This window comes from Chiloscyllium punctatum, chromosome 4, assembly GCF_047496795.1.
Source record: "Chiloscyllium punctatum isolate Juve2018m chromosome 4, sChiPun1.3, whole genome shotgun sequence".
NCBI classification, from domain to species: domain Eukaryota; kingdom Metazoa; phylum Chordata; class Chondrichthyes; order Orectolobiformes; family Hemiscylliidae; genus Chiloscyllium; species Chiloscyllium punctatum.
The window spans coordinates 84249588-84264171 of NC_092742.1; the positions used below are offsets into that span (position 1 = coordinate 84249588).

Consider the following 14584-nt stretch of genomic DNA (forward strand, 5'->3'; position numbering starts at 1 on the left):
TCTGCAGGCTATAATGCTTCCCTCTGATGTGGTTGTGATTAAGTGTGCGGCCCATACTGCTACAGACGATCCAATACCCCGAGGGAATGTGCGGGCTGACCAAGCTGCCAAACGAACAGCTTTAACCCACACTATATATGTTTCACGAGCTCTCAAGATGGGCAAGTCAAAAGACGCTTTAGACCTAGCGGCAGATGGGATAGTGGCTGCTCAGCGGCACGCCCATTGGGCTGAGAAAGATAGTTGGCACGTATAGGTGCTAAGGACTCAGGCAGCTTAGGACTAGTACAACGCTCGGATGCCCCCGATCACACCTGCATGTTTTGGCACTGGCTGCCCTTGGAGTTGGTCACACAGGACGATGGGGAATGATCCATGCAGTAAGACAAAGCTGGTATGCTCCCGGCTTCGCTGCTGCAGCACAAGCGCTAGTTTCCTGCTGCCTGATCTGCCTACAGAATAATAATGCAAAACCACTGGCCAAGTATGATCACTTGCCTGTCTCCGATGGACCCCTTCATCATTTGCAGATTGATTTTGCCCATATTGCCCCCCCCCCCCCCCAAACAGGGTGTTCAATACCTGCTGGTCATAGTGGATATGTTTTCCAAATGGGTGGAAGCTTTCCCCAGAACAGTGGTTAAGTGTCTCATGAAGGATGTGATTCCTTGGTTTGATGTCCCGAATGGTGTTAACAGTGACAGACGGACGCATTTTACTGCCGAGGTTACAAAAGGAGTTGGTAAAATTATTACATGGAAACACCACATTCCGTATCAGCCCCGGTCCTCGGGGATGGTGGAACGGATGAATGGCACCCTTACAATTACTTTAACCAAGGTCACCCAGGATACAAGTCTGCCCTGGCCAGAGGCAATGCCACTAGCCCTGTATACTCTTGGGGGCCAAGTTAATCGAACTTTGGGACTAACTCCCTTTGAGGTACTCATGGGCCACCCGATGCCCACGGGGCTCCGACTCCCCAAACCTCCCACAGATCTGGCACTGCTTCTGACTCATGGGTCCCTTCTGGACTATGCCAAGTCATTGTACCAGGCCATCACCCACAACCATGCGTTGGCCAAGGAGGTCCTTCCCGCACCGGGTAATGGCTCCATGCATCCGTTCCACCCAGGGGAAAATGTGACGATAAAATCCATTGAAAAGAGTTCTCTTTCTCCAAGGTGGAAAGGCCCATACCTCGTCCTCCTGGTGACCCGAACGGCTGTCAAGGTTGAAGGAGTACCTGAGTGGACACACGCCACCCATTGCAAAAGAGTGCCTTCGCCCGAACAACCTGACCAGAAAACCCCTGAACAAAAGACACTGGAAGTACCAGCATGCCTGCTGGCTGTGCCATCTGGGGAGTGACTGTCTGCCTCTTCTCTGTGGTAAAAACAACGACTGCAGATGCTGGAAACCAGATTCTGGATTAGTGGTGCTGGAAGAGCACAGCAGTTCAGGCAGCATCTGAGGAGCAGTAAAATCGATGTTTCGGGCAAAAGCCCTTCATCAGGAATAGAGGCAGAGAGCCTGAAGGGTGGAGAGATAATCGGCGATTTTACTGCTCCTTGGATGCTGCCTGAACTGCTGTGCTCTTCCAGCACCACTAATCCAGAATGCCTCTTCTATGTGTCCCTCCTAGTTCTATACCCCCTGGTGGGGTTTGAATGGGATCAAGGGAACAGAGCACTGCATTTTATCGTTCACGAGTTACATACTAATACCTTTCTGCACATGACTTATACCTATGCGAAAGAGATTAACCGTTCCCACTGCTGGGTATGTGCTCACATTCCCATTCATTCTCAAGGGGGAATCCCCCTCCGACCTATCCCATTCAACAAATCTGACACCGCTGAATGGTGGTCGGAATGGAATTGGTCCTCTGAGGTGGCCATGATGCGGCTTCCCAGTGGGTTCGAGAGATTGGGCCTTGCCCAGACAGATAATAGTTGTCCTCACTGGAAATCAGTGGGTTATACCTTGGACAAGTACAAAGGATGGTTCCAGCTCCGGTACAACCTCTCGCGTACACCCCCTGCCCTGGCTGGGTGCACCCCTGGGAACTATTAGTTTTAAGAGCGACTCCTAAAACAACTAGGGTTGCCAGATACAGCAGTTGCAACTATTCCCTGCTCCTTTAAGAGGCAGTATACTCAACCTTAAGACCCCCAATAAGACTTCGGGTAACATCATTTTTAGGACCTTTTGGACTGGCACCCAGATGGACCATCTAGGAACCTATAATGACACCTATTTCATTTGTGGCCATAAGGCCTACCCTTGGCTACCAGTCTCCTGGATTGGTAGCTGCTATGTTGGGTATGTAGTCCTCTTCATCTACCATTTCCATTCATCCCCATTCGAGCAGCTCAGGACTTGCTCCAAAAGAGCTTTATCAGTAGAAAGGGATGGACCGCCCGGCTGACCATCCAAGCCAGGCACCTGGCATCCCTTCTAGAGAAGGTGGCCAATGACACAGCCTTAGCCTTTAAAAAGATTAATGTGGAGATGGTTGCCCTTCGCACGGTTGCCTTCCAGAACCAGATGGCATTAGACTACCTTTTGGCTGAGAAGGGGGGGGCACATGTGCCCTCATTGGCACTGCCTGTTGCACCTATATCCCTGATGCCAGTGAAAATATCACCAATCTTGCTGACCACATCCGAGAGGCGGCCACTAGGCTTCATACTGCCAACTCACATTGGGAATTTTGGACCTGGATGGGCAGGTGGTTTGGGTCTTTGGGGAGTGCCATTGTCCAGGGTTTCATAGTGCTGGTTATTGCCCTAGTGGTCATCACGCTCCTGATTGTTTTTCTCAAACAGTGCTGTGCACGCTGCAGCTCATTATTCCTACCCTCTACCCTGCCTACAGCCCAATTAGTTAACGTTACCTTCCCGATGAGCCCTCATGTCACCACTAAGCCTCTCAGCCCTAAGCCCTCAAGTCCTGGATTTGAGGAGGCTATCAAGTCAGAGTCCGAGGGTAACCCGTCTGACATAGAACGTCCCCCTCCGGGCAACCCCCCCCCCCCAAGGTCCGGGATACATTCTCCCTTTTGTTGAAGACCTGGACCTGCTTTTCTGATTATGAAAAGAAAAAGGAGGGATTTTTAAGGAAAAGTTAACATGGTTTGCCTGGAAGCCATTTTCCTAATCCAGCTGAGAAACCATTTTGTGTTTCCAGAACGTTGCTGGCTGTGCATTCCTTACTATGAGGTAAGATGAAAGGTAGGCCTTATCTTCCAAAGGTGTCAAGATATTGTCTCCTCCCTTTGATGAATGATCAGTGCAGGCTGTAGAACCAGTCAAGCTGACATTGACTTGTCAATTAGTCCCAATTCCTTCACAAGTTATTGCCACTTCACAGTCATTCAGCTAATTAGGGACATCTCTGCTTAGTGTTGGCAATCTGTGTAACTAGAACAAATGGTGATACCACTTGTTCTGTCCACTTTGTGGAATGCACAATAGTGCTTTAGTTTTACCTTAATAACTAACCTCTAATTTAGTACCAAACTGTGTAATTAACGATCAGCTCCTACCTGCTTTCTCTATATAATCTTGTAGTATTCTATGTACTTCATAGTAACACCAAGCCACAGTTAGGACGGTGAATTCCCCATGATATATCGTGTAATAAACTAATCAGTTCTCAAGGTCTGAGTCTCAAGAGTTTTCTTCAACATCCAGATATTACTACTCTTGAGGACCTCCTTTTTAAATTTCTGCCTAACTTCCTGTAATCTCCCTTCAGAATCTCAACGTTTTCCCTTCCTATGTTGTTGGTTCCAATGTGGACAATGACCTCTTGCTGGCCCCTCTCCCCCGTGAGAACATTCTGCACCCTTTCTGAGATATCCTTGATCCTGGCACCAAGGAAGCAACACACCATTCTGCTTTTTCGCTACTGGCCACAGAAAACATTTGTCTGTAACTTGGACTAGAGAATGCCCGAACACAATTGATCTCTTGGAAGCTGACATACCCCTCGTTGCATTAAAGCCAGTCTCAATACCAGAAACTTGACTGTTCATGCTACCTTCCCCTGAGAATCCATCACCCCCTACATTTTCCAAGACAGCATACCTGTTTGAAATGGGTATAACCACAGAAGACTCCTGCACTAGCTGCCTGGAGTTAATCCATCTATGTGACTGTATCTGATACATTCCCCCCTTCCTAAAGCTGCCATCCATCGCATACTGTTGCTGTTGCAAATTCCTCATTGCTTCTAACTTTCTCTCCAACCGATCCCTTTGATCTGATAAGAATCGCAGCCAACAGTATTTATGGCAGATATAATCCGCAGAAACCCTTAAACGCTCTTTAAACTCCCACATCTGACAAGAAGTATATATCACTCTATTAAAGGCCATCATTGCTCCTTCACAATGTACAGACCCAGAAATTAACACCGTCTTATTCATCTACAAACACTGCCCCAGGTTAAGTTAATAGTTTTGGCTTATATTTTAAGATTAATCAAGAAACATATCTCCAAAAACATATAATCAAGAAAGAACCCTCCCTACTCACTACTGCAGATTCTCTGTAGGCCACACTTAAAACAACAATTAACTTATCTGATTCTGTGCTGTGAACTTCACCCAACAGTTCCTCCAAGATCTGTTGTGAATTTCACTGTTTGTTAATTTTCCCAGATGCACTCCGATGTCCAACGATACATGAATTCAAACAGCAAAGGCAGTAACTGCAGGTTCTCTCTCTCTCTCTCTCTCTCTCTCTCTTTCCTACAATGACCTCACCATGTGCTTCCTTTGTCTGTGCTTCTCCCTTTTAAAACTATTGTTGTTTTGACTTTTTTTTTCCAAAGTCCCAAACCAATGCAACAGCATATAAAACAGTGATTGCTGCTCCTGGAATTTGAAGAAATCACCTCCAGCACCTAAAATACCTCAAAAAAGGAGCAGCTGTTACAGCCAGAAATTTTTCCTGTCCTCCATCTTGGATTACCCAGAATTTTACTCAGATTCTCCAAAGCACTATTATCTCCCGTACTAATATGTTGAATTTATCCCCTTCACAGCTCTCCCTGCTCTGTATCCCAGCATGTTGACTCCAATCCCCATAAATGACTTCCCTAATTTCCCGATTACAGCATTGTCTCCTGATAAATGCCCTTATTAAGTTGACCCTGCAAGATGATTATGGTCCAGTTCCCTAACTGATTTTGATGGACAGTCAGACTGATTTCTGTGCAGCTCCCTGACTGACCTACTCTTAAATCCCCAGACTGGTCAAACAGGACCTGCAAGTCTGTCTGAAGCCTACTCCATGTATGATATGGAACCCTTAATCCTGACTGCCCAAATACCTGCTAACAGTACAAGACCCTGAAATGATAACAGACACTTGACTGACTGCTCTGTACTTCTTGGCTGAAGGCTGCCTCCTTTGATTTGACTGAGAGCGACATCGTTTAGACTTTGAGACATAGCCATTTGGCTGAAGCACATGCAGTAAGTCTCATCATAAGAGGCACTTACCTTAGATAGCAAGAGATTGATTACATTTAAGTAACTAAATAAATTACATATGAGGAGTAGAGAGATCTGGGTGTCCTAGTGCATGAATTGCAGATGTGTAGTATTCACATTTAACAAGTTATACTCTGTGTGTTTGCTGCTAACGCTGCTGGCACATGGTGTAGGTGGGAGATTGAAATAACATGGTACCAAACAGCAACATGTTCATCTCCATTGATGGATGACTGCTGACAACCACAACAAACTGCCTGGCTTTGAGTCTGCGCTAAATGCAAAAGCAAGAGATAAACACTCTCCCAGGTTGCAAACAGGTTCTGATCTTCAGCCTGTTCACAAGTCAAATTGCACGTAAGTTGGAACCAATGCAGGACCAATATAACATAGCCATTTGTAAGCACAGGAAAAGTTAATATATTGGATCTTTAAAATTACATCCTTGCATGGGATCATGTTGGTAAAGTTTGAGTGTTTGGAAAGTAGAGCTACTGTGAGCCTTTATATTCTGAATGAGAAAAAGACAAGGCAAGGTGAGACTGTGAGCATCCAAGTGAGCACAAAGTCAATGCTAAGAGACAAAGTGCAGGGTCCACAGCTGTGTCTTGGTGTAACCCATGAAACTGGTGCTTGTCTGTTTTCGAAATGTCCTGTTGCAGCAGCATTACAGTGAAAGGTATGGCCAAAGTGCAGCAGTGAAATGAAGATCTGTATCATAAGCGGGCCGGACATTTGCCAAGAGGATGCAAAGGGACTGGTACATGTCCAATGCCAACCTCTAAGGATGGGAGGGCTTGAGTGGTCACTGACTTGTGGACTGTGCCCTCAGGTGTTAGTGACTCCTTGCCAAGTTGGAGGTCCAGAGGCGCAAGTGTCAAGTTGGAGACACCAGGATTATCTGCTCTGACCTTCACATTGGGAATTATCGCTGTCTAATTTCTATCCATGGGAGAATAGCAAATTGCATATTGGTGAGGCACGTTTAGGTACTAAAGACATGCTAATGCATGCACAGCTCAGCGAGATTCTCTTCCTACTGTTCAAAACATGGTTGCTGAATGGGTCATTATTTTCTCAACATCGAGAACCTCGCCGTGGATGATCTTACCATATTTTTCTACCTGACTTGTCATTTCCCTTGTTACTTAGGGGCTGCTGAAAATTCCATCCGAAATGCTTGAGTGAGGTGTAGATCGATGAGTTGAGTGCACCATAGAGAAATAGTGAATGACCTGGCTGATTTAATTTATTTCATTTATAAAAATGCTTTTGCAATTAATGTTGAAGTTCATTTTTTGAGCATCCATCATAATGTGAGAGGCACGGTGGCCCAGAGATTAGCACTGTTGCCTCATCATGTCAGGGACCCGGGTTCAATTGTCCCCTCGGTGACAGTCTGTGTCGAGTTTGCATATGCTCCCTTTGTCCGTGTGGGTTTTCTTTGGGTGCTCTGGTTTCCTCCCACTGTCCAAAGATATTCAGGTTAGGTGGATTGGCCATGGGAAATGCAGGGTTACAGGGATGGGGTGGGTCTGGGAGGGATGCTCTTTGGAGGGTCAGTGGAATTCGATGGGCTGAATGGCTTGCTTCCACACTGTAAGGATTCTATGATTTGGAGCTTTGATGACATTAATCAGTGAGTCAGGTCTACATGCATAAAGGAATAATTGGAGGGTTTCTCCTGCTATGTTTAACTTTTCATAAAATAAATTTTTATGCTCCTGGATTTTCTCAATAAATGTTTTGTTGGAAATTCAAGTGGGATGTATGATGCATGTTCACTTCCATGAAACAATTTGAAACCAAATCATACAGAGCAGAGTATTTAACTCTGAATATGTGTCAGGTTGTTTCATTTTCTGATGATGGGGCAGGAAAAGTTTTGATTTGAAAATGTGCAGTGTGCAACAATTGAGCTAAGTGTAAGGCTGAGATGAGTATCCCTTGGGGAATAAAATTCCTGTTAATGTAAATACAATCAGGAGCAGTTTGCTTTTAGATTCTGACCTCAACACTTACTAGCAAACAGGTTTGGAAACTGAAGTTATATAAATGGGAATTAAATATATCGATAAGCAAAATGAAAGTCTTACGTTTATATAGTATTTTTCAGGACCATGTTTCAAAACAATTTACAGCCAATAGTAAGTTTGTGTTACAACACGGAGTAAACTCTCCTGCTTAATTTAAACCAACAACACAGCAAAGATTTATCCCATGCAGTAATCTGTAAAAATTCAAGAGTATTTAAAGTAAAAATTAACAACTTTGATTCTTAAAGTATAAAGAGAATGATCAACAACAACTATTTACCATTTCTTCCTCTAACTTATCTCTTACCTTCCCTTCTATAATACTTGTCCGATAAAACTCCCAATTAAGATTTACAAAACAAAACTTCTTATCTCAAAACCAGGCAACTTTCGGTTCTTCTCTGTATTCCTGTTGTCTTTTCTTCTTCTTGGAGATTCTGCTTCACAGGTTACTGATTGATAAAGGTACCTTTAAGAGAGCTATTCTCTGGGCAGTTTGCAGATGTCATTGGCTTGGCAGTTCTCCTCCCAACTGTTCAATTTTCTCTGGTCTTATACCACCACCACCACCCCCCCACCAAAGCATCAAATTGTTTCATTGGCTTTTAAGATAGTCAATATACTAAATTCAAACTTGATTGGAGTTTGGTTTTTGGGGGGTATAATTTAAACTGGCCTAATTTAAATCTGTTTTTGTCTCCAGGCAACCAGCTACCATAGCTACCCCAGTAGCTGGAGCACATGTTACATTGTATCTTATTAGAACACTTGGTGCTATCACTGCTAGCTTTTAACTTTTGTAAAGGTACAGTACACCCACATCTTCATAACATTTGTCAAAGTGCTACGACTATAACATATCATAAGACTGTTACTGTTTATATATTCAAGATTGTTACTGTTGCATTATATATAAGATTATTACTGCCATAACACAAGACTATTACTATTGTAATACACAAGTACAGTTTAATATGAGATTTTACTATTGTATTTCAGAAAATTGCTATGTTGTACTATATGAGCTTGTTACTGTTGTAACATGAAATTGTTGCTGTTGTCATATACAAGACTGTACTGTTGTAATATATGAGACAATAACTTTTGTAATATACAAGATTGCTATCTTATATGAGATTGTTACTCGTGTAACATGAAATTGTTACTGTTATAATATACGAGCTTGTACTGTTGTACTATACAAGTATTGTTGTAATATATGAGAGTATTACTGTTGTAATATACAAGATTGCTACAGTATAATATACGAGACTGTTACTCCTATAACATGACATAGTTACTGTTGTAAATATACGAGACTGTTACTGTTGTATAAGTGATCCAGCAGCCAATTTGCAAACAGCAAACTCCCAGTGATGTGGCAATGATCAGATAATCTCCTTTTATAACATAGAATGAGAATAAATGTTAATCTGGACATTTGGAATAGCTCCTCTGCTTTTCTTCAAAGTCAGGATGGGATCATTTACATCTAATCAAGCAGGTGGTTGCAGCCTCAGTTTAAAGTGTTATCAGAAAGGCAGTGCAGCACTTACACAGTGTGTCAGCCTCGACTCTTGTGCTGAAGTCTGAGAATCTGAAGGTTCAGAGGCAACCAACTGAACCAGAGCTCACATCTGTGAGTGCAAAGGCTATGGAGTGAAACCCCATTTTGAAATTTCAGCACATAATTAAGATGACGGTTAAGTGCTGTATTGAACAACTGCTGCAAAGGATTTCTCTCAATCACTAAATCAGACTATCAGGCAACTAGCAAATTGATGTTTCATCATGCAAATTGGTGCCACATCTCCAACATTACAACATTGACAATACTTCAAAAGTACTTCATTGACGGTAATGTGATTTGGGATATGCCAAGTTTCTGAAGGGCAGTATGTTAAATCTTTTGATGAGATATTGATGCAAGACCTTGACTGTATGTTCAAATGAGTATAAAATATCTCATTGCGTTCTTTAAAGAATACAAGAATTCTCCCCATAATCTGGTCAACGTTTCTTTATCCCTCAACCAATGGCACAAACTAAATTTCTTGATAATCGGTCACATTGCTCTTGTGGGACCTTGTGGTAGAATTTCAGCAAAGTGAAGGAAGGTGTTGACAAACTTGCCATCAAACAGCACATACTCAGCAACTACCTGCTCACTGGCAGCTCTGTGTTTGTTGTTGATGCTGTGCACACACACAAACACAGTTATGCAGTACCACATCACTGTAAAGTGTTGGAATAACAGCTGCCTGGAACAATGTTGGTGCTGCCCATATAATCACACAGCAGAGGAAAGCCCTGAGTGTCATCTCACTGAAATCAATAGCCATTTCAACCCTTGTCATGATGATTGGTAGAAGTATTTCAATAGAAGCCCAGGACAGTAGGATATCTGGTTTATACCATTCACATATATGCATGTGGCCTGCTTGTTCCTGCACCTTTTTGAGATAATGGGAACATCACTGCAGCATTGCAAAATGGACTTGCCAGTGTGTGGATTTATTGCAATAATAATAATAAGCAGAAACGTTCATGCAACATATTCAATTAAAATTACTCTTGATGCATGTTCTTAAAGGATACTTCCAATCTCAGCTCTTGACATGGAACATGTGCATGCGTGCTGGCATCATCTAACATTTACATCGGAAGTCCATCTGTGTCTGTGCAAATGGACTGCAGCGGTTACTTTTCTGTGAATGCATGTGTGACTTCAGCTGAGAAAATGCATCCTGGTGAAAAGGTCTTTACCATGATAGTGTGAAACCTCCACCAAGCATTGTGACACACACTGCATTTCAAAACAGAATCCAACAATGAATCACTGCAGTTAAAGCACATCTATATTACAATGCACCATCCATTAACTCCATTTTAAGTTGTCAAAATATTTAACACTTTCCTTTCAAAGTAGCCCTGACTCCTTATCAGGCTTACCCATTGTTTCTGAGCTCTAAAACCTGTTTGTAGCAGGAGCACATGAGAACAGCATGTGGAAGGTATTGCACATTTCCTATAAGCATCACGGTGGTGACACTGACCTGAGAACAGACATTTCTAACTTCTGCAAAGGTCAGACAAAAACAGCAGAGGGTGGGAAAGGCAGAGAAATTTTGTTTGTGCTGCCTGAAAAATAATCATAATTCCAGCTTCCTGACCTGATTTCTACCTCCAAAGGAAAACAAAAATCTAAACCATCTTTCATTTTTAAAGGGTTATACTTCTTACAGAATTTGTAATGATGCAGAAACTGATTATAAAACTGCCCTGAAATTCCCAGACTCACATGTAAATTGCAAACGTTGGTAATGTTACAATACAATTATATTCAAGGGGTGGGAGGGAAATCAGAACATTAAACATGGGTTGAAACTGATTTAAAATATTTACTTTTGATATACCATTATCAAATTGTTAGCATTTTTGTAATTTCAATAACTTGATGGAATTATTTGCCTCGGCAACTTCATATTGTCCATTCCAGCTTATTACATGTAAAAAGGATCCATTGTGCACCTGGGTCTGTACAGAACTGCATTAGGTTTACTCCATTGAGTCCTTACTTGAATTTGAATGTTTCACCCAGCTCAGTAGCATTTCCTGGAGTGATCTCAAATATTCCACTGAAAGAGTAGGGATGACCACCATAGGCGTACTCTGCCAAAGGAAATTTAGAGAAGGTTACTCAAGAAAGGACAGCGGTTTCCAGTCTAACAAATTAATTTCCAACAATGTGCATCATTTGCATCAGATGAACACTCTGTCTGCTACCAATGTTGGCATTTCCATTTTCCCATGAAAGTCACCGCCATAGTATGGGATATGCAATTAAGGTTGAATTGTGGAAAACTTTATGTTCAGCAGCAGCAGCAGCAGCAAATTGAACTTGCCTATTATCTTGCGTCTACAACACTGATTGTTGCCGGGGAGAGGAAACTCAATTTCCATTAACCTTGACTGGTTCCAAACCCAAGTAAGCAGAGGCCAAAACACCAACACTCCTGATCATTGGACCATCCAACTCTTCACAACAACCAATATAAAATTGATGGTCAAAATTGTGTATGATATAACTACATTAACAGTGCACACTAATAAACCTGAACATTCCAACATTATCTCTGGATTTTCTGGAATGCCACAGTTGGTGGCACATGTTCTCAATTGCATCATTTTGTGCGAGAATTGTCCATTCCAAATATACACCAATATTTCCTGTGAAAGTAATTTGAATATGAATGTAGGTACTAACATACACATGAGGAGCATGAGTCAGCCTTTCTGCCCTTTAAGCTTCCGTTGTCATTTGATAAGATCATGGTTGATTTGAATGTGGTCGCACATCAACTTTCCTCAATAAACCTTAAGCCCCATGTCAATCAAGAATCAACTTTGACTGTATTTCATGAACCAGCCTTCACTGCTCTCACACAAAGGGAATTTCAACTCTCTAGAGGAGACAAAAGATTTAACCTCCATCCTGAATGGTAGTTATTTCGAAACTGTGTCTCCTAGTTCCAGTCTGGCCTATAAGTGATAATATCCTCCCAGCATGCGCCATGTGAAATCCTCTCAAGAATTTCTGGGTTTCCATAAGACCAATTCACATTGTTCTAAATGCCAGCAGGTGTAATCTCAATGTGTTCAGCTTTTCCTTCGAAACTAACACCTTCATCCCAAGAATATGCCACACAAGGCAGAATAGAGACGTAGGGAAGTTGTGCAGCAATAGTTTATATCATTCATATCAATTATTTACTTAAACAGATCAATATTTGCATGACTTGAATCTTAAATCCTCTCACTATGTTAAACTTGATCACTTGCAAGAAACAATTGAACCTCTGGTCGTACCCAGTTGTCATGGATTCAGTTTTCAGAAAATTAGCGATTAGAGCATTGAAATCTTTGATGTTGAGATGACAGGAATTATTTAAAAGTCTCAGATTAAACAAATATTCACTTTCATTAACACTATGTGTAGGCACATTAGTGCCATACACTATACATAACGTACAATAAACCTGCAACATAATTATGAGAAAGGAATATTACAATAGGTTTTAGCTCCTAATTAAATATATCAATCAACATCAAAGATTTTTCCAACGTATGAGTTGGAATTTGTTCACAATGCAAATAAATATAAAGATCTTTTACTCACTCAGAATGAATTTGATGATAACTTATGTTTGCTGAAATGTCAAAGATTATTTTATTGAAGCAACGTCTATTCATGTGATTCCAGAGAAATAGTACTGCAGCTTTTACATCCCTCCCACACTGAGAACTAGAGCTCATGTTGTCCCAGATGGCTAAGCACCTGTCTATTACCTTTCAGTCTAAGTGAATAGAGCAAAGAATTAGCTTAATTATAGGAAATTCACAAATTTCTTTTACTTGAATAGGAATGGGAGTGTTGGGGTGCTGAATGTAATGATTGACTAAGGATTTTGGTAAAATGTATAGCCTAGTATGACTTAATGACATGAATATCCCATTATCTTCTCTGTGAAACATTTGCAGCATCATGGAATTTCTGAAGCCAAGTCTGGTGTCGCCTATTAAATTGTGATTTATTTCACTAAGTCTCCTTTTCAACTTATTTTTTGCAGGCTCCACCTTGGATGTCTATCTAGGCTTTTCAATTTTTATAATGAAGTCTGTTCATGTATGCTGGCCATAATAGTGGAAAGACACAGGGAGGTAGTAGAGATGGACAGTGTTGAAAATTTAACAATAGAAGAGTACAGATATTTGTTAAGGACTGTTACTGAGGATTGTGAAAGGTGCATTAACATATATAAGTGCATGTTCTGGGAATGACTGGATAGTTGTCCCTACTAATTCTGCTTCTGTAATCAGAGGAAATATTTGAGAAACTTGAAGACAGAAAGATAGATTACGTTTAATCACAATATTGTAAGACAAATTGAGAAACACGCTATAATCAGACTTGCATTTAGTTCTAATACTGACAAAAATAATTTCTTGCCTGTTTTTAATCATCTTTCTAATTAAACTAATGAAGTTTATCCATTTGATTCCTTGGGCTAAGCTGGAAAGTAAAGTGGGGTAGTGCGGATTTTTGGACGCTTACCTCTTCCATAGACCTCAATACCAGAATGAAAAACCCCGATTCCAAGAGTGGATGTGTATTCATTAATCCAATACTGCAAAGGAAACACAAAGGTTAAATGATACATTAATGGGATGCTCAGGATGTTTAGCATTGCAGCACCTACATACCAACAAAGTAGCAAAGACATAGTTATTCTGTTTCGCCTTTGCAAAATGAACAACACATTGACCTTTATCATGAATTTAATTTCAATTTAAATGTACTATAACACACCATATATAGCGTTGTAACCTTTAAAATCTTATAGCTGCTAATTACTGTAAGCTAAGAACAAAGAACAGTAGAGCACAGGAACACGTCCTTTGGTTCATCAGGTCTGTGGTAACACATGACGCCTTTCTAAACTAAAAACCTTTTGCTTCTGTGCAATCCATATCCCTCAATTCCCTGCCTATTCATATATCTATCAAGGTGCTCCTTAAATGCAGTTATTGTATCCGCCTCCACCACCTCCTCTGGCAGTGCATTCCAGGCATTATCATCTTCTGTGAAAAAAACTCTCACATCTCGTTTAAACTTACCCCGTTTTACCTTACATCTCCTAGTAACTGACATTTCTACTCTGGGTAAAAGACTCTGACGATGCCCCTCATAGTTTTGTAAATTTCTGTCAGATCGCCCTCATCCTTTGGTGTTTAGATTAAGATGACCGAGACTTTAGGCCTTGGCTAGGTCAAGGTGCCTGCATCTGTGGTTCAAAATACCTTTATAGAGATAAGACTTAGACTTTAAGACTTAGATGTTTTAGCTTTCTTTTATTTCTGCTGTTGTTCTTTTTAAAATTGTAATCAAGATGGTGCGGGAGAACAGGAACTTTGTACACTTTTCATTATACTCAAGTATACCTAGACTTGAGTACATGCGACAATAAAGTTTAATTCTAAT

At 41.3% G+C, this 14584-nt stretch overlaps 1 protein-coding gene across 1 annotated transcript in view; it reads right to left on the minus strand.

Annotated features, from left to right (window-relative positions):
• LOC140476491 (deubiquitinase DESI2) overlaps positions 1-14584 on the minus strand; it is a 244552-nt gene that overhangs the window by 47451 nt on the left and 182517 nt on the right. Inside the window, exons 2-3 of the mRNA XM_072569198.1 lie at positions 13658-13730; positions 11121-11214 (exon numbers count right to left, since the gene is read on the minus strand). Coding sequence (XP_072425299.1) covers positions 11121-11214; positions 13658-13730 — 167 coding nt within the window. The remainder of the gene's footprint in view (positions 1-11120; positions 11215-13657; positions 13731-14584) is intronic.